This window comes from Boleophthalmus pectinirostris, unplaced genomic scaffold (assembly GCF_026225935.1).
Source record: "Boleophthalmus pectinirostris isolate CB_2022bp ecotype Guang Dong unplaced genomic scaffold, ASM2622593v1 HiC_scaffold_8, whole genome shotgun sequence".
NCBI classification, from domain to species: Eukaryota; Metazoa; Chordata; class Actinopteri; order Gobiiformes; family Gobiidae; genus Boleophthalmus; species Boleophthalmus pectinirostris.
The window spans coordinates 14,278,361-14,303,481 of NW_026571515.1; the positions used below are offsets into that span (position 1 = coordinate 14,278,361).

At 42.1% G+C, this 25,121-nt stretch overlaps 2 protein-coding genes across 3 annotated transcripts in view; one reads left to right on the forward strand and one right to left on the reverse strand.

Annotated features, from left to right (window-relative positions):
• LOC110174733 (transketolase) overlaps window positions 1–12,407 on the forward strand; it is a 36,821-nt gene extending 24,414 nt beyond the window's left edge. Inside the window, exons 10-15 of the mRNA XM_020940835.2 lie at window positions 1,529–1,685; window positions 4,969–5,099; window positions 5,937–6,020; window positions 6,296–6,389; window positions 8,353–8,475; window positions 11,345–12,407. Coding sequence (XP_020796494.2) covers window positions 1,529–1,685; window positions 4,969–5,099; window positions 5,937–6,020; window positions 6,296–6,389; window positions 8,353–8,475; window positions 11,345–11,532 — 777 coding nt within the window. The 3' untranslated portion in view covers window positions 11,533–12,407. The remainder of the gene's footprint in view (window positions 1–1,528; window positions 1,686–4,968; window positions 5,100–5,936; window positions 6,021–6,295; window positions 6,390–8,352; window positions 8,476–11,344) is intronic.
• Window positions 12,408–17,085: 4,678 nt separating this feature from the next.
• On the reverse strand, window positions 17,086–24,121 carry nsun5 (NOP2/Sun RNA methyltransferase 5). 2 transcript variants are annotated; one of them, XM_020940816.2, is made up of 5 exons: window positions 23,536–24,121; window positions 21,300–21,823; window positions 19,597–19,792; window positions 18,185–18,346; window positions 17,086–17,420 (listed from the first exon to the last, which is right to left on the reverse strand). In XM_020940816.2, exons 1-5 carry the CDS (start codon window positions 23,931–23,933, stop codon window positions 17,174–17,176), a joined length of 1,527 nt encoding a protein of 508 aa, XP_020796475.2. In that variant the 5' UTR covers window positions 23,934–24,121; the 3' UTR covers window positions 17,086–17,173. The 2 variants fall into 2 exon arrangements, with proteins under 2 accessions (XP_020796475.2, XP_020796474.2); XM_020940815.2 differs by having other exon boundaries at window positions 17,086–17,423.
• Window positions 24,122–25,121: the final 1,000 nt, after the last annotated feature.

The window sequence follows — 25,121 nt, forward strand, 5'->3', positions numbered from 1 at the left end:
GTGACATCGTGCTGCAAGTGTTTTACATGTGTCTCTGTGGTGAAATGTTCAACAGTTACCATGGTGACGCAATGCACACATGAACAAACACTGTTGAAAAAGCTTTAAAACTGTCTGAAAGGTCAAAAACAAATACAAAATGGATTCACACAACACATTAGGAGTTTGATTGTTAACAAAAAGGTGAGAGTGACTGTAAAGTTATTTGAGAGTTCACAAATCAACTTGAAATTCCCTGAAAACAGTTCTTTTTGGTCAGATCATGTTGTAACAAAGCCCAGATCTGGCTGTCTAACTTGATCTTCAGACAGAGCAGTGCTTCCAGTTAGTGCCGCAGAACAGAACATGTTGATGACTTCAGCTGCAAAGTCTGGGACACTGTTGGGTCATGCTTATGGACTTTGAAATTAAAATTGTATGTGCATTTCCTTTAAAGTACATAGACCTTAACTGGGCTTCGATCAGTTCAGTGGTCAGGTTTGCTACACTTCAGCTTCAATAATAAAATAATTTAATTCAGAATAAAATTTAATTCTGCTTTAAAAAGACCATGTAAACACTTAATTACTAATGAAAATGATTATAAATAAGTGAGTGGTTTATTCCGATTTTAAAGTCAAATTAATTTATTCCTTAATCATGTAAACGTTTATTCTTCTTAAAAATAATTCCGGTCGTTCAGCGCATGCTCGTTGTGTCCCACTTATGACGCGATCTGAACAATCCGGCTCCACCAGTTCTCTCTTCGGACTTTCATCCACGTCTCTTTGGATTTGTGAGCGGGATGCGGGAGTGGGCTGAGGTAGAGCAGCCATTGACTTTGTTTGTCTTCTTCCTCCCCTCTCCTCCTCAGACAAATGTAAAATGTGATGAGACAATTCTCCAGCTGCTGCGCAATTGTCATCAGAACAACTGCGAAAAAAGTTTGGATCATGTTTGTGTCCGTGGCGTAACGACAAACCGAGATGATAAAAAAGCCGGTAGCAGCTGAAGTGTGTGTTTTCTCCCGGTCAACGTAAATACGTTTGTGTCCCTGTCCAATTAGAACACTTCCCCACCTCCAGATGTTGAGTGGAATTAAATAAAGACAATTTAACGTGTTTTCCATGTAAACCTCAATTCAGAATTATTATTTCCATGTAAACTCGAAGGATAATATTTTAATTCAGAACTATTTAATTCAGAACAATGAATTTGGAATTGAAAGGTATTGACTGTGAGGCCTATCAACTTTAATAGTAGGGTTTTTTTTTTTTTGTTTCAGTTGGTTTTGGCTCGCTTTTTCTCTCTTAACATCATGTTGAGAATAGCCGTGCTGCTAATTTATCATTTCAAAATCTTTCACTACCCACTATGACCAGCAGAGGGCACACAATCTGGGAGAATGAAAGTTGAGTTGCTGCTGTTGTTCGATGCCCGTTCTGATTGAAATTGTGATTGTGACATACCAATTCAAAATGCTACAATCCCAACTAAATGATGGTGTCTCCCCCCCCCCCCGTGCCGTGCCCTGTACCCTGTGCCGTAGGTGAGCGTAGCGATGGGCTGTGCGGCGCGAGACCGGAACGTGGTGTTTGCCAGCACCTTCGCCACCTTCTTCAGCCGAGCGTACGACCAGCTGCGTATGGCCGCCATCTCCGAGAGCAACATCAACCTGTGCGGCTCCCACTGTGGAGTCTCCATCGGTCGGTCCCCACCACACCAAACCACACTGCACCTGTCTTTACCACACTGCACCTGTCCCTACCACACTGCACCTGTCTCCACCACACCGCACCTGTCCCTACTACACTGCACCTGTCTCCACCACACCGCACCTGTGTCTGATCTAAGTTATAATGTGTCGTCATCACAAACAGACCTGGAGTTGTGTTCTGGATCCGGCCCTCCAAGATGTTTAATCTGCCCCTCGGCTGATTTTCAGTTTAAACTATAGTGATTCTAGAATATTCAGAGCTGAATTTCATCCACTTTCCACACTTATATATTATTTATTTACCTAAAAATGTGGAGAAATAATGTTCAAAAGCCTTTAAATGACATTTTACCATCATGATCTAACTAAAGTAAATGTAGGATAATATCTTGTGTTGATCATTCTTGTTCTGCTCCTGCCCTCTGGTCCCTGCCTCCTCCTCCTCCCCACCTCTCCTCACCCGTCTCTGGGGTCGGGGCTCAGTCCTGTCCCCTGGTTTCCTCTCTGTCTGTGGAGATGCCCCTCCCTGCTCTCTGCTCCTGCACTCCCCCTTCAGGTACACGCATGCTCACGGCTCCTCTCTGAATGCTCTGAAACGATCTGAGGGTCATATGCTTTTGTTCTAGATTCTGACTGTTTGTGTCACAATTAAACGATACTGTCACATTTTCCAGAGACACGACATCAGGACATGAATCAGGGGGGATTTGAACCAACTATCCCCTGGTTTCTATGACACTCACCACACGATTTCTAAATACTGTATTTTTCAGACTATAAGTCACTCTGGGGTATAAGTCACACAAGTCAAAAATGCGTAATGAAGAAGACAAAAACATATATAAATTAGAGCCCGACCGATATATCGGCCGGCCGATATTATCGGCCAATATGGGCACCTGGAGACATATCGGCTATCGGCCGATATGCTTGCTGATATTGGCCGATATTTCACGTGGGCATGTTATATCTCGTTATAAAGCTTAAACTCTCTACATTATGTTCATTTAATCCAATTTACAGACAGATAAATGTCCGAATATGTGGCTCCGCATCAGTATTTATCTACGGTGTAATTTGTCTGTGTCTGTGTCCGTACTGTCCCTGAACACACCACCAGAGTGACGTCACTTCACTCGCGTGTGTTTGTTTACACCGGCAGTGGTGCGCAACACTGAGATTATTTCTTTTTCGGACAATCGGTTTGAGTCTGGATTAAAAGGACATTTATTAGTGCAGACTTGTGATGTGAGGAGGAGCCTGTGTGAGCGGTGAGTGTTGGAAATACATCGACTTTGAAGCTAGTTTTCGCAATTTGTTATTAGCGATTAGCTGCTGTAGCTCCCACACATAAACAGGCTGTTTTCTATTGGTCTATTGTAAAGTGACTATATTGGCCGTATATTTGTTACTGGACCAGTATTGATATGTAAATGAGCTGTGAATAGACGTGTGAATGATCCACATTTATGCATATAATTAACTACCGCGGTGCGCACGTTTTTACGGCTAAAGGCTAATAGCGATAGTTTACTAGCTAGGAGTTGTGGGTCGGTCGCGATCGAAGCGGCTCTTTGAAGCGAACAACGGGAGCATGTTTCTTATTGGGAGCTGTGTTTTCTCTTTTTCTCACTTTTTCTCTTCATGCCGCATGTAGACCCGTAGTTTGACAGCAGCAGCGGCTGAAAACGAAACTTTCAGAAATCTGCGTGTGCATAGGATAAAAAAGTGCATATTTGGCTGCAGTTCAGCATAAAATGAATAAACCAGGACTAATCTTGGGCTCGAGTGCAGGAGAGAGATAGAAACCGAGTCCCGACACTCAGTCCTGGTTCAGTTCTGGTTTAGTCCTGCTTGCAACAAAACCAAGAGTCGCTTGGGAGCAAAGAGCCAGCTGCTTTAATGAGCCGAGCCGGTTCTCCAAAAAAAAAACAAAAAAAACTGGAATACCCATCACTAGCAGTGACAGGAACAGTAGCTAGAATGTGATGCAAAAATGCCATTAGGCCAATCTACTGTATGTAAATATGATGTAAAGAGTCAAAATAACAATAAATGTTGCCTAAATAAACCCAATTTAGAATCCACTAGAGCCAAACCTAAGTTTTTTAATCAATTCAAGATTTACAGTGAATTTTTACATCACTAAATATATCGGCGATTATATCGGCTATCGGCAGCTCCAACTCCCATTATATCGGTTTCATATCGGCCACAACAAAATCCATATCGGTCGGGCTCTAATATAAATCGCACCGGATTATAAATCGCACTTTTGGGGGGAAATTCATTTCATAAAACCAGAGACCAGGAATTGACATTTTATCTTGAAATGCTACTAGAAATAACAATAGAACAGAGAACAACAGACTGTTAATGTCACATATGAACAGTTCTTCAGATAACTATAGCATAAACAACAGAACAGAACAAGTTTACCAAACTCTCCATCTCACTCCAAATCACTAAATCCATTCAATTCTTCATCCCCGGTGTCACTTCTGAGCAACTCCATAACCTCTGGAGGTAAACAGAGCGCTGCTTCCTCTTCTGTGTCTCTGTCATCGGACTCAACATCAGTTCCAGTTAGAATTATTCCGGCCTTTCTGAATCCTGACAGGTTGGTTTCAGTTTTCATTGAAGTCCAGGCTTTGTCCATCCATCCAGTGACTTCAGGAAAGTCGCATGGTGCAGTGAAGCTGTGTTCTCCATCCCCGCTTTCCACCAGTCCCTCACAAGTTTCTGGCTCACTCCAAACTTTCTGTCTGCTGCTCGATTACTGTTTCTGGCTGAATATTTCACTATTTGCAGCAGGACAACAGCTTTTCCTACAGGAGACATGCGCAGTTAAGGGCGAAGTGACAATGGTACAGAAGCAGCAGATACTGACACACAAGACTAGAGCCTCTCACGGCTGTGTGAAAATTTTCATATATAATTCGCACCGGAGGACCACCCAAACCATGAAAAAAAGTGCGACTTATAGTCAGAAAAATACAGTATATTGTTTATCTGTTATTTATTTGTTATTTAATTTCACATTACACGATACTTAAACCTTAAGTAATGTAGACTCGTAATTGTCGCTGAGAACCACTGATTGCCGTATTGCTCTAAACGTCCCAGTGTAAATCTTTAAAAATACCAAACCGTGATAAAACTAAAGCATATGAGCCCCTCTGAATGCATGCAGACCAGTCCAGTCCAGACCTCGTTGTTTAGTCTGAGTTTTGTGCCCTCTGTGTGATCTGGTCTTGTTCCGGTTCTTCCAGGAGAGGATGGTCCGTCTCAGATGGGCCTCGAGGACTTGGCCATGTTCAGAGCCATCCCCACGGCAACGGTGTTTTACCCCAGCGACGGCGTTTCCACGGAGAAGGCTGTGGAGCTCGCCGCTAACACCAAGGTACATAACCCCACGCCTGGACTAGACCTGGACTAGAAATGAAATAAACCTGGACTAAACCTGAACTAGACCCGGACTAGACCTGCACTTGACCTGAACTAATTCTGGACTCAACCTGGATTTGACCTTGACTGAACCTGGACTCAACCTCCTGGACTCAGCCTGGACTAAACCAAGACTAGACCTGGACTCAACCTGACCTCGACCTGGATTAGAACTTGGACTAAACCTGGGCTCAGCCTGGACTCAACCTAACCTTGACCTGGACTAGAACCTGGACTAAACCTGGACTCAACGTGAACTCGACCTGGACTCGACCTGGACTGAACCTGGACTAATCCAGGAGTAGAACTGGACTAGACCTGGATTAGAAATGGACTAAACCTAGACTCGACCTGGACTAGACCTGTACTTGACCTGGACTAATTCTGGAGTCGACCTGGACTTCACCTAGACTCAACCTGGACTAAACCTGGATTAAACCAAGACTAGACCTGGACTAGACCTGGACTAAACTTGGACTCAGCCAGGACTTGATCTGGACTCGACCTGGACTTGATCTGGACTCGACCTGAATTTATCCTGAATAAGGCCCAGACTAGACCTGGACTAAACCTGGACTCAACCTGGACTCGACCTGGACTAGACCTGGACACAATCTGGACTCGACCTGGACTCAACGACCCTGGACTCAACCTGGACTCAAGCAGCTAGGCCCTAACCAGCCAGGATTAAACCTAGACTAAACCAGGACTACACTAGAACTAAACCTGGACTAAACCGGAAGAAAGTCTGTTTAATTCTGCTCCTACAGCTCACGTCTTTTGTCTTTTTCAGGGTTTGTGCTTCATCCGAACGAGCCGCCCTGAAAACAACATCATCTACAACTGTAACGAGGACTTCCACATTGGACAGGCCAAGGTCTGGAGCGAGAATGATCTTTAAAGAGCCCGTGTTACTCTTTTTTAATCTGTTATAATGTTGTTTCCTCATCACAAATACCTGGAGCTGTCAAATGAACGATTACTCAAACGTGTGAATTAAACAAAACACAGCTCCAGGTCTGTTTTTTGATGAGGAAACAGCATTATAACTTGTGTTAAAGTTCACAGGAGTCAGTGTTGTGTTACAGTTATATATTTAATACAGTAAACTCATGCATATTCTAAGGGTGCATTATCTCCTGTGTCCTTCAGGTGGTGTGTAAATCCAGTGAGGACCATGTGACTGTGATCGGAGCAGGAGTCACCCTCCACGAAGCTCTGGCCGCTGCAGAAAACCTCAAGAAAGGTACGACCCAAAGCCCTCACTACAAACATTTGCTTTATTGGCTTTTTGTCTGAGATGTGGAAATTATCGATCTTTTAACAGCTCCTACACCATATCAGTTTATTTAAGAGTGTTTTCTTCATAATCGGGATCAACAGAGACATAAACCAGCGCTTTTATCTGCTTCATTCAGTCGCGTTGTGTCCAATTAAACTCCTGTCTCTGTCTGCGGTTGTTTTTTTGACTCTTCCTATGCATTCTGGTCTATTTTGAATGCTTTAGTGCCCACCGATGCCCAATACCTTTCAAGACTTAGACTCAGACATTATTGATCCACAAGGGAAATTACTTAAAGGTGTATTGTTTGAAATTTTCTGGTTAATGCTTTTCTGTGGCAAAATATCTGTAGAAATGTCTCGCGTTTTTTCCACCAGCTTCATAAATCTGCCTCATCACCAAATCTTCAACCAACAAGGTCGACAAAGTATAAACATTGTTTATCCACAATTATCAAAGTTAAGTACGTAAAGGCAAACAATGTCAACGCATTAGTGAACTACTGAGCAAAACTAACATTATGGTCATGAATAAGTCAAAAGTAACTTGTGAGCTCAGACTGATTCTACAATTAACATAAAAAAAAAGTTTTTATTATGTCGATATTTGCATAAACAGAGATTTGTGCAGTTGAAATGCACAAATCTATCAATGTTAATGCTCGTCGTTTGCCTTTAAGCTTTCGTCTTTTTTCCCTTGATAGTTGTGGATAAATTATTCATGGACAGAACATTTCCTTTATGGACCTTGTTGGTTGAAAATTTGTTGACGGGGCAGATTTATGAAGCTCGTTGAAAATACCCAAGACATTTAAACAGACAATTTGCCACAGAAAAATATTAACTGGAAGTTCTGCAACCTGACCGAGTGGGACTTCCGGCTGTTGTGAAAAAGGTCTATTAGGAATAGAATTTTTTAAACGGACAAAATAGCAAAATAAAACCCCAGGATTGGGTAAATTTTAAGACCAAACATTTTAAGACCAAACTGACAAGGTTTACAGCAGCAGTCACAGAAAGAGTGACGACATTATTCCGATGTAAGTCAATGGGAGTCCGGGAGTCTAAGGCTACATTCAGACTGCAGGGCTTAATGCTCAATTTGGATTTTTTTTTTTTGTGTGAAATCCAATGTTTTGCGAGGTCGTTCACATTTCCAATTAAATGCGACTTGTATGTGATCTCCAGTGTGAACGTTTAAACGGCCCAAAAGTGTCCCGCATGAGCATTGGAGGACACAGCGACGTCAACTGCAGCGAGCGTGCTCTGTGTTTACGGAAGTTGTCCAAACATGGACACGAGCATTGAGCACCTGGAGATTTTAAAGTTCCTCTCGTACCGGAGCCAGAACATGAACAACTTACTTGTTTTAAGGAGGAGATTGAGAAAGAGAAGGACGAGGTTTTTGGCCGTGGCGTTTTGTGGGGCAGTCCGTTGAAAGGAACGTGTGGATGTGCAGACGTAGCCAAGAGTGGTGGGATAGCGATCTGCTTAGCTTCAGTGACACGGAGTTCATTAACAATTTTCATATGACAAGAAGAACATTTGTGTACATTTGTCGCTTTTTGATAATGTGTAGGTCGGATGAATGCGCTTTGGCCGTTCAGACTGAAGTCGCATGTCAAAAGATCAGATACATATTGGTTTCAGCCACATCGAAGTGTCCTGGGTCGCATTTGAAAAAATCAGATCTGTGTCGTTCAGACTGTCATTAAAAGATCAGATACAGGTCACATAGGGGCCAAAAAAATCAGATTTGGGTCACTTCAGGCTGCAGTGTGAACATAGCCTAAAGATTCGGACACAGCCCATGTTTTAGTAAAATAAACAGTCTAACTTGTGATATACATTTTAATCAGATAATTCTTAGTTAGGGCCTACAGATTCTTCTAACTTGTTTTTGAGTCTTTTTTTTTGTTCTTTTTTAGAGCGCATTAACGTCCGCGTGATCGACCCGTTCACCATCAAACCCCTGGACTCCAAAACCATCATCGACAACGCACGAGCCACCAGGGGGCGCATCATCACTGTGGAGGATCACTACTATGAAGGTAAGACGTCTTTAGAAAGGACTTAAACTTACTACCATCGTGTTCTTGGGCAAGACACTACTTCAGACTGAATGTGTGAGATGTAAACTTATGGCTGCCCCACGCTACAGGAGCTTTGCTTCTCCTCAATTTTGGGGAGGCGTGACCCAACTTTTTGTCTTTGTGTGTGATCTTTCCTCATGTGTGGTGTCAGTGTGACTCTGAGCTGCCCTGTCAGATCAGAACCAAACATCAGAAATGCTATGATAACAGCCGATAAAACAGAACGTCAGGGGCAGAGGAGCAACGGACACAGAGAGACGCAAGATACAAACTCAGGAAATAGGGAAAATAATAAGAAGATTTCATTCCTCATCTCTCGTAAAGCTGTAAAATTAAAGTGCAGCATCTCATCCACATTATTCATAGAAATTGTCCATAGACAGGGAACAGCTTGAATGACCAAAAGGACAAGATCATGAATACAAGCGGTCGAAATGAGTTTCCTCCGCAGGGTGGCTGGGCGCTCCCTTAGAGATAGGGAGAGGAGCTCAGTCACACGGAAGGAGCTCGGAGTAGAGCCGCTGCTCCTCCACATCGAGAGGAGCAGCTTAGGCTTGGGCATCTGTTCTGGATGCCTCTTGGATGCCTTCCTTGGAGATGTTCCGGGCTTGTCCCACTGGAAGGAGGCCCCGGAGAAGACTCAGGACACGTTGGAGGGACCGTGTCTCTGGACTGGCCTGGGAACGCTTTGGGGTTCCCCCGGAGGAGCTGGAGGAAGTGTCCGGGGTGAAGGAAGTCTGGTATTCCCTGCTTAGACCACTGCCCCCGCGACCTGGGCCCTGGATAAGCGTAAGAAAATGAATGGATGGAAGAAACCGCCGACGAGATCACGCTCCCTGTGTATCCTGTGTATTCGCAGACAGATCCCGCTGCAGTTTTTGCGATCAGAGATTTTAAGTTTCATAAAGTTCTCCTCTTGTCTGTGGTGTTTGCTTTTTGTTGCACGTTTAAAACTCGTTTAAGACCGAAAAATCCTGTAGTGTGTGGCGGCCTTAAGAAAAACACTGTGTAACTTTTCTGGTGGAGGGTTTGTCACGTGCTTGTCTCCATGGACGCTCTCAATAAAAGGTCTTCAGTACTTTTATTCCTCAGTACATTAAAGTGATCTCTCTTGTGTCTTGCCTAAGAACACAACAACAGTTTTTGCCACTGTGACCCCACTGCGGCACCAGGAGGAGGTTTGTCCTGTAAACATGTCTGCAGGTTTTTAGCTGCTCGGAAATGAGGTCATCTATAAACAGAGCTGAACTGCTTATGCTTATGTAAAGAAGAGAGTCGCATGTGTATGGAGGCTTTACCGCGGGGTCAGAGGTCACGCAGGGGTCGTACAGGGGTCGTGGGGGGTTTAAGTGGAGGTTGTGGTGTCAGCATTTCACAGTCAAGGTCGCAAGGACACAGAGAAGTGCTTAGGAGACATGAGGTTAAGGGACTGTGACATGCTTCCTACTTGCTCAGAGTGTGTAGAGAGGAGTTTTTGTCATGTTTTTTTATCATTAAAAGTTTAATGTAAACGCTTTGCCTGGAATATTCCACCATGTGGCATTAAACCAGGTCAGGTCTGTGGAGAGGTGACACCCTTCACAGTACGAACACAGTTTTAAATGTACTGGGTGATAAGAGCTTCTGTAAGTAAATAAATGCTTGGTATATATGTTTAATGCCGTACTATGGAACATTCCAGGTTACATACTACACCTGTAATTCACTTTTTTATATCGCAAACAGTTATATTATATCATAGTCAACATAATTCTCAAATATTATGTAAAGTTAAAAAGAATTTGGTGGTTTTCATAAAAATAAAAAAAAAAGACATATAATGCTTTTATTTCAGAAGGATTGCAGAGTTTGTAAAATGCAGTGTTTGCGTTATTGAGTGTTAAGTGCAGAGGGTGTTAGAAAAACAGGGAGGAGGAGAGAGGGAAGAAGAGCGGAGGTAGAGTGAGAGAGAGAAGGAGGAGGGGGAGATAGAGAGGGAGGAGGAGGAGGGAAGCAGGGGTGGGGAGAGAGTGAGTGAGAGAGAGAAGGGAGACAGAAGAAGATGCAGGAGAGGGAGGAGGAGGAGTAAAGTGTGAGCCGCTGTCAGAGCTGTCAGTCTGTATCTCGTCTCTTTTAACCCTTTGTGAACTTGTGGTGTGATCATAAACTGTAGAAGAGATGGATCAGAAAGAAAGAAAAGCCTGTGTGTTCTGATCTGTAACGATAAAACCTGTTCATGGAGTGACAGAACACACACATACACGTTTATGAACTTACTTTATATATATTCATATTCATATACATATACATATATATATATATATATACACACATACATACACGCACACACACATACTTACATACATACAAAGATCTCAGACAGATTATAACTATAGAAGCATCTGACACTCGACCAACCCATCTCTAATAACTTATCCCTCTCTCCTCCCTCTCTTTCTGTTTATTCCCTCTATTCTTCTTCTCCTCCATACTCCTCCCCATTCTCCCTCTTTCTTCCCTCTCTCTCACCCCCTCTCTCACCTCTCTCCTCCACACTTCTCTCCTTCTCCCTCTCTCCTCCCTCTCTCTTCCTCCATGCTTCTCTCCTCCTCCCTCTCTCCTCGTTCCTCCCTCCCTCTCTCACCTCCCTCTTCACATCTCTCTCCACACCTCCCTTCCCTCTCCTTCCCTCTCCTCTCTCCTCCCTCTCCACACCTCTCTCCTCCTTCTCCCTCCTCTCTTCTCTCTCTCCTCCTTTCCTCTCTCCTCTCCTCTCTTCTCTCCCTCTCTCCTTCCTCTCTCCCTCCCCCTCTCCACACCTCTCTCCTCCCTCTCTCTCTCGGTTCAGGTGGTCTTGGCGAGGCCGTGTGCTCGGCTGTGGTGAATGAACCCGGTTTCTCGGTGCACCGTTTGGCGGTGAGTCATGTGCCGCGCAGTGGGCGACCTCAGGAGCTGCTGCGTCTCTACGCCATCGACCGCGACGCCATCGCTCAGGCCGTACGCAGGATGCTCACCAACGCCGCCAATGCCATGTAACCTCTGACCTCACTGCTGCCACAGCGAACACCCACAACCAGGAAGTACACCTCAGGCCTCGGTGCGCCGCTGGGACTCGCTGAAAGCTCGCCGTTTTGTTTGAGCAAATTTCTCTGATCTGGCCAAGATTTTAAAACTTATATCAGGTTATTCATCTTGTTTCCAGATTTATTTTCCACTTACTAGTTCAGAGATGCTTACTGATTATAATTATAATTTTAGGTCCAGTTTAACAGCTCAAATAAATAAGAAAACAGGAAAGTATTAAAGTGGTTTGCTGTGATTGTAATAGAACAAAATGCCGAGCTTTTAGGGAGTCCCCAGAAATCTGTGTGTCATTTGTTCATTTGTTTTTTAATATAAAACCAAAAATAAGAAAATGAAAAAACAACTATTTTCTTCATTATTTGTCTCCAAAACCAAAATGAAAAAACAGATAACGATTTGTTTTTTTTGTTTGTTTGTTTTTTCTTCAGTTTTTCAATTTTTGTGTTTAAATGAAAAATGGAAAAAAAGGGCCGGTTCCCGTTTTCGTGACGCCGAACTGAACCAGGACTGAACCAGGACTAAACCAAGTCCAGGACCAGACTAAGACTGAGACAAGGACTTAGACCCGGACCAGATCAAGACTGGTACTGAGCCCACACCTGAGACTGGGAACAGATCAGAATTGAGACCAGAACTGAGACTAGGACTGAGGCCAGGAACAGGACCAAGACTGAGATCAGGACTGAGCCCAGGCCTGAGACTGGGACCAGACCAGAACTGAGCCTGGGACCAGGACCAGGACTGAAAATGGTTTAGCCCTGGTTTAGTCCTGCTTCAGTCCGTAAAAAAAACGAAAACTGTTTTTTCATTTTGGATTTGGAGACAAATAATGAAGGAATCCGTTATTTTTTTCATTTTCTTACTTTTGGTTTTATATTGAAAAATGAATGAACAAATGACACATGGATTCTCAGACCTCTGTGCACTGCAGAGATCAAAACCGAAGAAGGTTTTTTTTAAGCGTTGAGTCTCTTAGTGATGTGATTTAAATAGTTTTTTTTTTCTTAGCTATTCTATCCCATGTAGAACCTTTACAATTTTTTATGTTTACTCGTATTTTGCTAAAATCACTCGTTTTTAACCCAGGTCTAATGTTGATGGTCGGGAACATGTTAGTCTGAGTTTGTTTCAAATGTAAGACACTATATGTACGGTTTTGTGTGTCTAGAATAGCTCTTTTTTTTTTAGCTCTTTTATTCATAGATTAGCAAAATATAAGACAAACATTTGACTGAAGAACTCTCAAACATGTTGCAAAGTTGATTCTTTCTATAACCATGTCATTTTGTCATTTTAAACATGAATTCTTTTGTAGTCTTAAAGCGTAATGGTGTAATTTTTCTGGTGGAAGGTCTGTCAAACGCTTTTCTCCATGTAAATGTTATTGCTTTATCAGGAATGTTTCACAGTGCAGCATTAAACCTGTCTATCGTCATGGCAACCAAACTAGACCAAGTTACAGGTCATGTTTCTTGGTGTTTTTGAGCTATAAGGCTACGTTTACAGGACGACGGTCTGAACGGAAGATGCAAAAGTGGCGTTGCATCTTCACTTTTTATTCCGCGTTTAAACAAGCGTTTTCAGGAACAAATCTGCGTGCATACCGTGACGCAAAAGTGTGTGGAATTCGATTGTGTATGCATGCCAGGCGGTTAGGTGGCGACGCTCGGTGTTGATGTATGTGATGTAAACGTGAGCAGATCTGACCAGAGTTTTGCGTCTTGGGCAGTGTAGACGGAAACGCGACAAAGAAGCGTATTCAACTTTTCCACTCTGAGGGTGATTTCAGATTTTTGCATTTTTAAGCCCCAAAAACACCGCCAATGTCTAAATGAAAGGCACTTCCGATAAAATATTTTGTAGTTTTTATCTGCAAGCGTTCTCGTGTAAACAGGCCCTAAAACTAGCCTGATTCATCAGCTGATTTCAGAAACCGTCTGACCTCGCAGCATTACGAGTCGTTCGCTCGACGGTAGGAAGGTACTTCTTTTTAATTTAACCAGTCGCTGCTATTTGGTCGTGACGTATGTAATGCGTCAAATCCCGTAGGAAGAAGGGCAATAACGTCTTTCCCCTTGATAAAATTCACCAAACATTCTCTTTGTTCTGGCTTTAAATCCTTGATCTCGGGAATCGTTCCCAGCACAGAATGTCGGTCTTTGTCTACATCCATCTGGACCGTTTTGTTTACTGTTGTGCTGTTCCACAAAAGGGACACAGACAGGAGCTCAAGTTTGACGTCACGGCTTCACAGCTCTTCGCTGATTGGCCGGTGCGCGGTCTACAACTTCTGGGGTTTTTGCAAATCATCTAGTGTATTTCAATTCCTGACCTAGTCACTGGAGAGAAATAAAATTGAGGCACTAGGTGGCGCCAGCCTGGCTACTATAAAACCACCTGTGATTGAATAAATGTAAGGTAGAACTGTTTCTCACAGTGATGGACCCTCCACCAGAAAAGTTACACAATGCATCTTTAAATTGACCAAATCCTGTCTTGTTAACTGTTAGCTTGAGTCATGTGTGTAAATGGAGTTTCTCGTGGGCACCTGCAGCACTGGCCCTGATCCTACCTCTGCTGTCGTGTCAAACTGTGAATGTGGCTTTAAAACGTGACTCTGTTTTCGTGTTTTCTCAGAGGAGACGCTGTGCAGCCCTGACTGTACCAGCAGCATTCACAATAAAAGGGAGGTTTTCTTCACCGCGCTTGTACGTCGTCTTTATTTAATCGATCTTTTGCAGCTGATGCCGTCAATATTCCCTGGGGGTGGCATGACCAGACGTTCCTGTTTACCCGGGACAATCCCAGTTTGGAGCTTTCTCTTTCTGAACAAATGTTAAGATGCACAGTTTGTTTAATTGGATAATTTCACAACTTATGATTGAACCTATTGAGTAGTGCTTTTTTGAAGACAAACCTGGCAGTAAACAATATCAAAATGTGTATTGGTGAGGTGTTAGTATTGTTGAAATATTATAAAAAATGTCAACCCCGGACCCTTTCCTCACAACTTTCTGAACAGATGGGCATCCCCTCCCCTTCTGAACCATACAGTATGAACCCCACATGAGCACAGCTGTCACCTCCTCTGTACGAGACACAAACACACTCCATACATCCATCTGTCCATCTGTCCATCTGTCTGTAGGGTTTGACAAGCTCAAAAACAATTATTTATGTTTGCATTATCCCTTAGAAATGGAAAGTTAAAACCACACTTTGGAACATTCTCTATGGACATTAGGGGTGTGCAAAAATATTGAAATATCAATATATCATATTGTTTAATGTGATGATACAGTATTGATATCGTGGACTGCTATATCAATATATCGCCAAGAGGATTTTTTGGTATATTTTACCAAATTATTTTGTTACAGCTGCAGTTTTGTTGCATAAACAAGTTTCCTTTCTCAACGCATTTCACATTTGTTAAAATCCCTCAGTCGTACAGGTAGAATCTATGACAAAAGGAGAAATTCAACTTGTCAACTGGACAAAAGTTTATTTGGTTGAATACATTTTGCAGCTCATCGAAGCTGCTGCTTAAGTTTAGCTTGGATACAGCTTGGAAATGTATTCGACAAAATAAACTTTCGTCCAGTTGACAAGTTGAATTTCTCCTTTTGCTGTGTTATGAACTTTGCACAAGACGTGGTTTAACAAAGACTTTCAGTATCACAGCCATGATTTAGACTTTATTTATTAATTAATTGAAATACTGTATGTCATATTGAATCTTCAAAATCAAATCGAAAGCTCACAGTATCGAGATATGCATCGTATCGTGTCCTACGTATTAAAGTCTGTATCATATGTATTGAGCTCTGTATTGTATCGTAGCACAGCTGTCCTTAATTGAGTAACGAATTAGGTCACTGTAAAACTACAATGAATAATAAACACACACAGGAGACGCCAATTATCTCTGTACTGTCTTTGGGTTGGGACTCATGGCTGCAGGGCTTTATCATTATGTCCACTTCACTGACCTCCCCCCGCCCTGGAAATCACAGCGTCTCCCCCACGGCCACTTTCTCAGACACAAAGGAATCAGAAGATACACCTCCCTGTACGGTCACTAGTGAAACCACAACTTCTACTTTTACTAAAGATTTCCACAGGCAGGTGAAAGTATTAACGTAATATTTCATTGTGGTCATCTTTTCGGGTTTAAAGGAAATGAAGGTAAAGAAAGGAAATAAAGGTAAGGAAAAGTAAGGAAAGGAAAGAAAAGGTAAGGTAAGGAAATAAAGGAAAGGTAAGGAAAGGAAATTAAGGTAAGGAAAGTAAAGTTAAAAGATAGGAAAGGAAAGTAAACAAAAGGTAATGTAAGGAAATAAAAGGTAAGGAAAGGAAATAAAGGAAAGGTCAGGAAATAAAGAAAATGAAAGGTAAGGAAAGGAAATAGAGGTAAGGAAAGTAAAGGTAAGGAAGGAAAGGAAATAAAGGTAAGAAAATGTAAGGAAAGGAAAGAAAAGGTAAGGAAAGAAAAGGTAAGGTAAGGAAAAGAAAGTTAAAAAGACAGGAAAGTAAAGTAAACAAAAAGTAAGTAAGGAGATAAAGGTAAAGAAAGGAAAAAGAAAAAAGGAAACTAAAGATAAGGAAAGAAAAAGAAAAGGAAATAAAGTTAAGGAAAGGTAAGAAAAGGAAACTATAGGTAAGGTAAGGAAAGGTCGCCTGCGCTCTTGTAGACTTGGACTTAAGACTTTATTTAATCTTTGAACTTTATTGATCCACAAGAGAAATTATTTGGCTAAATTATTACAATCACTTTGAACTGAACTGTGTTGCCAGAGCCTAAACCTGCAGAAAGAGACACATCCAAGTTTGTCTCATTCTCAGTTTATGTGCAGGCCTCATGTGAAGCTCAGAACCTCCAGAATTCCCTCCCTGAGCTGCAGAGGCTGCATTAGCACAGACTCATGACTGGTGCAAGTGCTGGGGTTTAGGTAGAGACCGTTCAGATCAGAGCGATGTATTTTAAGATTAAACCAACTGGATTTTAGCTCTGAACCTGGCAACACAAATGAGTCATGTGAGGTTCATTCTGTTTTCTGATTGGATAAATGTTTTAATAAATTATATCAAACAGCTTGGCCATCACATGTTTTTGTAATTAAGAATAAATCAAAGTTAGAATTGTTATCAAGCCAATGATGTTCATTTTGTCTTCTTGTATACTTTAACTACTTAGGTTCTTTTTAAAGACAATGCAGTAAAGTGTATTTACCTTGTTGACATGTTTCGGCTGCTAGCTGCAAGATGAGATGGCTGGAGCTAGCAGCCGAAACATGTCAACAAGGTAAATACACTTTACTGCATTGTCTTTAAAAAGAACCTATGAAGTTATAGAATTGTTATCAGTAAAAGCTTAGTTTAAAGTTAAATCTTACGCAGTTCCTTTTACTTCATTTAAACTTAGGACAGACAGCGCCCTCTGGTGGACAAACCTCACATCACAGCTGAATAAGTGCAGGTCGGTTAAAGAAAGTCACATTTCAATTTCATTTACCAAAATAACTTTATTAGTGACCCCTGTAGTAATAAATACAAACACTCACTAATGTTTTTAAATCTTTTAGTCCATAAATCACTGTGTAATTACACCTGATGCCCCGGACGTCTTGTTTTTCTTCTTCTTCTTCCTTTTCTTCTTCTTCTTCACAGCAGGTACTTGTCCAGTCTGGTCAGCGGAGGGGTCAGTAGTGGGGTCAGCGGAGGTATTGGTGGGGTCAGAGGAGGGGTCAGGTTGGTCCTCTGTGTCCGAAGCTTCAGACTCAGACTCCGCCGCTCGTTTCTGACCTAAAGTCGGACTGACAGACTTGCCAACAGCAGCACTGCTAAAAACACAAAATACATAAAATGATAAAATTGTGGGAGCTAGTGATAGTGAGATGAAACCTCATGAGGCATTGAACCACTTGAGCCAATTAGTTCAAGAAAGGGTTCAATTTCTCGAAGCTTCATGTTCGCACGACACCACCTACTGGCCAAGTGTGTAATCGCAGGCAGCTGTATCTGAACCACATCATGTGTGATGCATTGAATTTTTGTGTCTGTTATGTCTATTGGGAATGATTACGAATTACAAAAAATGTATGACCAAATAATTTCTGTACATGTAACATCACATTTGTGTATAATACATTTTATATGTATTCTCTGTGTGTGAATTTTCCCAAAATGGTAATATCATAATATGACAGGTTAAGCTGTTTTTCTGAAAATGACAGGGACGTAATCAGGCAGAGGACAGTGAAAGTGCTTGTGGAACTAGGCAAAGGGCACAGATTATGCTTGTGTAACTTGGACAATGTACAGGACAGGGGGAATTTTATTCAATTTTATTCAGAAACAAGAGTTTCTCAGCAGTTTTTGTCCATATCGCCCAGCCCTACAATAAAGCACTTCCTGTATTACCACATGACATCAGAAGGTGGGACAGCGTGTTTTCAGTTTGAGAGAAGAACTAAATATGCAGTTTGTGAGTTAAACATGTGAATGAAACAAAACACAAGTCCAGGTCTGTTTTTGATGAGGAAATAACATTATAAGAGATCGGAAATGAGGGTAATATGTGTGTACACAGAGGAGCATGTACCTGATAGGAGCAGGTGGTTCTTGTTCTGGTTCTGTTCCAGTGCGTCTCTGTAGAAGAGCCACAAAGAAGCCGTGTGTGCGTGTGGTCGAGGGGCTGGCTCTGAGGCACTGTGTGAGGGGCTGCAGTCCCCGCTCCGGCCAATGGGGGAGCACTGGCACCAGCCTGGAGAAGGACACATGGAGGTGAGGCAGAGCAAAGCAACAGCTGATTTTTGTGATATTAATTCTTAAGAATTAATAATTCATAATTACTGATACTTTGCAACTGATCATCAACATTCTCTGGGGGTGTGATGCTGACTGTAAGCACTGCTCTGTCTGAGGCTGAGGCTGGACTTTAACACAATCTGACCATAAAGAGCTGATTTACAGTATTTTTCAGACAATAAGTCTCACTTTTTTTCATAGTTTGGGTGGTCCTGCGACTTATATATTAAAATTTTCACACTGACAGCCATGAGAGGGCACTCTAGTCTTGTGTGTCAGTATCTGCTGCTCCTGTTCCTCCTGTACCACTGTCACTTGGCTCTACTGCACATGTCTCCTGCAGAAAGAGCCTCTGTCCTGCTGTATCATATCAGCCGATCGCACCATTACTTCTGCACCACTGAAAATTTTAATTTTAAGTGACTTCAGTTACACTGAAACTATGCTGTCGCAAATCAGAAAAGCCGGAATAATTCTAACTGGAACTGATGCTGAGTCTGACAACAGCTAAACAGAAGAGGAAGTGACACCAAGGATGAAGAATTGAATGGATTTAGTGATTTGGAGTGACATGGAGAGTTTGTTAAACTTGTTCTGTTCTGTTGTTTATGTTATAGTTATCTGAAGAACTGTTCATATGTGACGTTAACAGTCTGTTGTTCTCTCTTCTATTGTTTTTACTAGAACTTGCCTTTCAAGATGAAATGTCGGTTCCTGGTCTTTGATTTTATAAAATACATTTCCCCCACAATAGTACAACTTACATATGATTTTTTCTTCTGTTACACATTTTTTGGCTGGTGTGACTTATAATCTGCAAAATACAGTAGTTGGAACTTCAACTAATAAGATAAGATCATTTTTGACATTAAATAAAGTTAGAGTCACACACTAGCAAGCATAATCCAACAGTTTTTCAGTTACTCACTCTCACATTTTTGTTAAATATCAAACACCTAAACAGAACCATGAACGCTCGTACTGATCTCTAAAGCTGACTGTAACTGTAACTGTAATGTTATTGAGAGACTTGTTGTACAGCATAAAATCAGATCACCTGTTGTAGTTCCAATTAAATCCATTCTTTCTGCTCATATTGTGTTAAAACAAAGCTCAAATTAAGTCTAACAAAGTGTCAGTTCCAGAGTTTAGACTGTTTTGTTCACACACAGTTAAGGCTCTAGCTCTACTAATCAGCCGTTTTACCTGAAGTCTTTGTTTTCCTGCAGAACAGCGGAGACCACGTCCTCGTTCTCCTGCCGGTGGACGGAGCAGGTGGAGTAGACCAGTCTGCCCACACGGGGGAAGCTCAGTGCGTGTTTCAGACATTTGAGCTGAAATGCGGCCAGAGATGAGAGCCGAGTCGGATCTACGTCAGAGTCGTCCCTCAGACACACCATACCTGACAACACACAAAAGGACATGCAGGTTTGTCAGGATAAACACATTTTGAAAAGCGATATTTTAGAATAAATTTAGTAAATATTATGATAAAAGATAATACTGAAATCAATTTTTTTTTTTCTTTTTGGTAAAACCCATGTTATAGAGTTTCCTCTTCAAAAACAAACCTGGAGTTTTGTTTTGTTTCATTTACACATGTTTTAACACTTTATTATTAGTCTGTCTACATCTTCAAAGCTCAAAATGCTCTGTTCCACCTTGTGATGTCATGAAGCAGCAGTTTTCAACAACTACCTTTGACCTTTTGTTTTGTTATCAAATCAATCACAAAATCTGCCTTTTAAAACCACCGCAACATCGCCCGCCTTCATCGAAAAGCGCCGTATAAATGGAAGTTATTATTATTATTATTTTTTGTGTGTGTACAGCCTAAATATGCAGCGTTTCTGTCTTAAACATGTGTGAATGAAACATAACTCCAAGTAAATATCGTGACATTGTATCATCAAAAATCTCACAATAATATCATGGGTTGTGATAATATGTCGAATCACAAGTTTCTTTGCTTAAATGCAGGTTTTATAGAAGCAACAGCTTATAAACATCGGGAACTACAGATCCCATGATTAATTTCAGCGCAGACCACATGAGGAAATACAGTCCGTGTATCATTCGTTTTTCAATATAAAACCAAAAATAAGAAAACAAAAAAAACAACTATTTTCTTCATTATTTGTCTCCAAAACCAAAATGAAAAAACAGATAATGATTCGTTTTTTCATATTTTGGATTTTGTGTTTAAATGAAAAATGGAAAAAAAACGGATAACAGACGTTTCCCGTTGCTGGACTGAACCAGGCCTGAGTGTCGTGACAGGCTCGGACGTGCACCTGCGTAGACTGTCGGGTAATCAGGGCTGAGACCAGGACCAGACTGGGACCAGACTAGGACCAGACCGGAACTGAGACTGAGACTGGAACCGGAACAGAGACTGAGACTGGGACCAGGCCAGTACCAGACCAGAACTGAGACTAGGACTGAGACCAGAACCAGTCCTGGTCTAGTCCCAGAATCATTATCTGTTTTGTCATTTTGGTTTTGCAGAAAAATAATGAAGAAAATAGTTGTTTTTTCATTTTCTTATTTTTGGTTTTATTTTCAGAAACGAATGAACGAATGATACACGGATTAAATATGTTTTTTACTTGAATTCTTGGGATTATGATGGAAATAATTCACACCAAAATCTTGTCAAGGTATTTTAAAAGCAAAAAAAGTGTCCCATTTTTAATTATATCAGCCTCTCCAAAATATCGCAATTAATATTGTACTTGTACCGTGAGATGTATATTGTGATAATATTGTAACGTGAGATTTGGATATCGTTACATCCCCTACTCCAAGTATGTTTTTGAAGAGAAAACAATATAAAATAGAACATAAATCAGAAAGCAGTGTAATTTGAGCTCTGATAAAACCTGCTCTGAACAGCTCTGTGCTGGTACCTGATCCGCTGCAGGAGGGGTCCAGCAGGATGTACTCCACCTCGCTATACTCTGGGCTCTGGGGGTCCACCTTCAGGAAGTCCTGGTGCTGCAGGGTCTGACAGGTGGCACCCGCCCGCAGCAGCAGGGTGGACATGGTGGACAGTCTCTTGGGGTCCAGGTCCAGTGCCAGGAGCCTGCCCCGGTTCTCCATCAGCGCGGCGAGATGGCTGGTCTTGTTGCCAGGGGCGGCACAGGCATCCAGGACCACGCTGCCGGGGGGCGGGTGCAGCAGGTGGGCGGGGAGGCAGCTGGCTTTGTCCTGGAGGATCACGTGCCCCGCCTTGTACAGGAAGTGGTCGTGAAAGTGGGTTTTGGGGGAGAAAATGAGGATCTCGGGTATGTCCATGTCCTGTACGAAGTGTTTTCCTTTGAGTGTGAGGTCGTCCGTGTTCCTGGCCTGGCCGTGGTACGTGAAGCCTTCTCTCTTCAGGTAGTCAACTGTGTCTGCCACACTGGTCTTCAGAGTGTTTACGCGCACGTACCTGCAGAGAGAACCATGATTACTGTGTAACTCTACTGTATTTTCTGCACTATAGGGCACACTTAAAAGCCTTTAAATTAATCAAAAACGAGTGTGCACCTTATAATCCAGAGCGCCTTATATATGAATTTATTCCGGTGTCTTAGTACGATTTACCATATTTTCCAGGCTATTAGGCACTCTGGATTATAAGGCGTACTGTCATTAAATGGTCTATTTTCGAACTTCTTTCACAAATAAACCGCACCGGACTTTAAAGGAAACACAACAGTTTGATGGGTTAGTGGGACTTTGTGACGTTCACGGTGACTCTGGGCTTTGTTCAGTTGTGGCGTGTAGGGAGGGTGCTGTCTGGGACCACTGGATTGTCAGCGTGTTTGCAGTGACTCAGTTGTTCAGTTGTGTCTAGAAGTGGCACATTGCACTCGCTTTTTCGGTTCGTTCCTTCGTTCCGTTCCTCGTCGGCGTGGAGTGATGAGTGTGACTGTGGGTGTTTTTTGCTGCGCGGTCGCTGTCTGCTCCATGTGTGTTTGGTGGTGCAGCTTTGTAGTTTACTGAAGTTGTGCTGGGACACCCAAGTGGATTCGTGTATGGGGTGCTCTGGATTGTGGCGGTCGATTTTTGATGGGGTTAGAGGCTTAAGAGCGTGCCTAATAGCCCGGAAAATACATTACTCCATGCGCTCCCATCTCACTGATGCTGTCAAAAAACAAGTGAAGCAAACTAATTCAGTGCTTGCCATCATTCCAGGTGGATTAACTAAAGAACTTCAGCCACTAGTTGGTGTCAACAAGTTGTTCAAAGTGAAAGTGCGAGCTGGGTGGGAGCAGTGGATGAGAGAAGGAGAACACACATTCACCAAGACAGGGAGACAGCGCCGAGCGACTTACACCACGATCTGCCAACGAATCGTCGACGCCCGGACTAAGAATCAGGATCAAGACCAGAATCATCACTGAACTGAACTCCAGGGAACAGTAACCACACTCACTCGGATAATGACGAGAGGGATGCGGGCCTGCTGGACGCCGTAATCGCCCAACTGTTTAACTCGGACAATGAAGATGAAAAATTTGAGGGATTAGTGGACGAGGAATGAACTGAAAAAGTGAGTGTAATGTGTTAATTTTAGTTATAACTGAGCAATTATGAGTTATTGTGAATAGGATAACAATTTCTCAGGCAGTATTTTTTTTACGCTTTTTACAATTTAACAAAGTTGAGTTATTGTGAAAGTGTTGAATAACTATTTGACTGACTTATCTAACTGTTGTGTTTCATTTAATGCATCTTATAGTCTGGTACGGTTTATATGTGAAAAAAGTTTGAAAATAGACCATTCAATGACAGTGCGCCTTATAATTCAGAGCACCCTATAGTGCGGAAAATAAAGTACTTAAAGGCCCTGTATTACACAAATCTGACTCCTGTGAACTTTTGGTCATGTTATAATGCTGTTATCTCCTAAAAACAGACATGGAGTTGTGCTTATTATTATGTTATTGTTGAATTTGAGGGCTTGAAAATAATTAAAAGGTGATTCTGAATTTGAAACATATTGAAAAAGTCAAATTTATAAACTCAAATTCAGAATAAAAATAATTCAAACATCTTTTTTCAGAGTTAAAAAATTCAAAGTGCGAAATTCAGCAGCATTTAAACAGTCAAAATCTGATGAAACAAATTATCTCCTATAGCTGGGCACCTCCTCACCTGGGCAGCGTGAGCTCCTCTGGCTGGGCACTGACGGGTATCAGGTCCTGGTTGTTGCTGACTCCCTGACGCACTTTGATCCGGGCCAGAGCCGCTTGGAGACGGACCCGGTTCTTGAGCAGAGCCGCCTTCCACGCCCCTCCGCACTTGAGCCCGTGTCCCAGGAGCAGGTCGTACACCAGCACTTTGGCCAGGGGCAGCTTCAGCCTGGTCAGCTTCAGGAGTTTGGTGGCGCTGATGACCTCCTCCAGCACCGCGGAGAACTTGTGCGTCTCGAAAACCAACGCGAAAAGCTGTTTGACGTTGTTAAACTTACTGTCGTACACCAGCGTCTTCAGCGCGCCTTGTTTTTTTTCCGCTTTCTCCAAGATCTCTGCGGCTTTCACGTACAGCGCCATGTTGATGCCTTTACGCAGTTTTTACGCAAGCTTTACACAGTCTTGACGCAGCGCAATTTTCTGTTTATGGTCAATCAGCGGTCACTGTGATGTCTCCAAAGTGCTGTTTTCGACTGCCATGGTGTGTTTCACGCACGGACACTTCACGCGCGGACTCACGTGGCTCTGGTGTGGATCAGGGAAGCAGGAAGTGCACTTTTCTTCGTTTGACCCAGTTTTTAGAAAGTGTTACTGCCGCCTACAGGCAACAGCAGATATAATAATATGAGAAGAGCAGAAGCAGAGGAGCACAGAGGATAGAGGACAGGTTTATGAAACACGTGCACAGGTCTAATCATTTTTGAGGTTTATAAAATGTAGTCAAGTAATAGTAACGTTACCCAAGTAGAAGTACAAATAAGTGCTTCAGGTGTTCAAAGAATAAACAAAAATGAGAACAAACGCAATCAGAGTTATCAACCTGGTCCCCATGAGGCATCGGTGGGGTCAGTTCATCACCACAGAATCAGTTTATGAGGAGCCCAGCCCATATTACATGATCATTATATCCACAATACAATGTGTGTATCTGTACAGGCCCATGAACATTTGTGTGATATTGGTCACACAGGAGAATGTCTGTGTTTACTAGTGTGTAAACAAAATGTAATTTTTCATGAGTTGTGTATATGTTAGTTCTGTGACTGTAGATCAGTGTGTTGTGTATCACCAGAAAAAGAAGAAATGGAAATTATTTTCATTCCAATTACAATTTTAACGACATACACTGAAAGACAAAGGAACTTATAATTAGTGATTATCTTGAAAACTATTCATATTTTACTATACAAATGCATAGAATTATAAATAGATAATACATTTTCTGAGATTTAGAGACCACTCCCATTGCTCGAGTTCGATCCTTCGCAGAGTTATGACCAAAACTCATATTTGACCTTGGTTACCTTGACCTTCAAGTGACCTTGACCGGTTTCAACCTGTAATATCCAGTGTGCCCCGGTCATGTGTGTGCCAACTTGTGTGAGGATTGGGTGAATATTTTAGCCCACAGATGATTCAGAAATTGCAGAAATGGCTTATCCTTTATAATGGATACAGGTCTTGTATTATGACTTTATGTAAAATGTGTTGAATTTATGAGGGACAAAAAGTCAAAAGACAATATCAAATCCAATATCCAAGCATCCA

Excerpts from the sequence above, each read along its gene's own strand:
- nsun5 (XM_020940815.2), bottom strand. The coding sequence starts at position 23,933 with ATGGCGCTGTACGTGAAAGCCGCAGAGATCTTGGAGAAAGCGGAAAAA. Across the intron at positions 18,347-19,596 it reads CAGGAAAACAAAGACTTCAG|GCTGGTGCCAGTGCTCCCCC; the intron begins GTAAAACGGCTG and ends GTCCTTCTCCAG. Across the intron at positions 17,424-18,184 it reads GAACCACCTGCTCCTATCAG|CAGTGCTGCTGTTGGCAAGT; the intron begins GTACATGCTCCT and ends TTGTGTTTTTAG.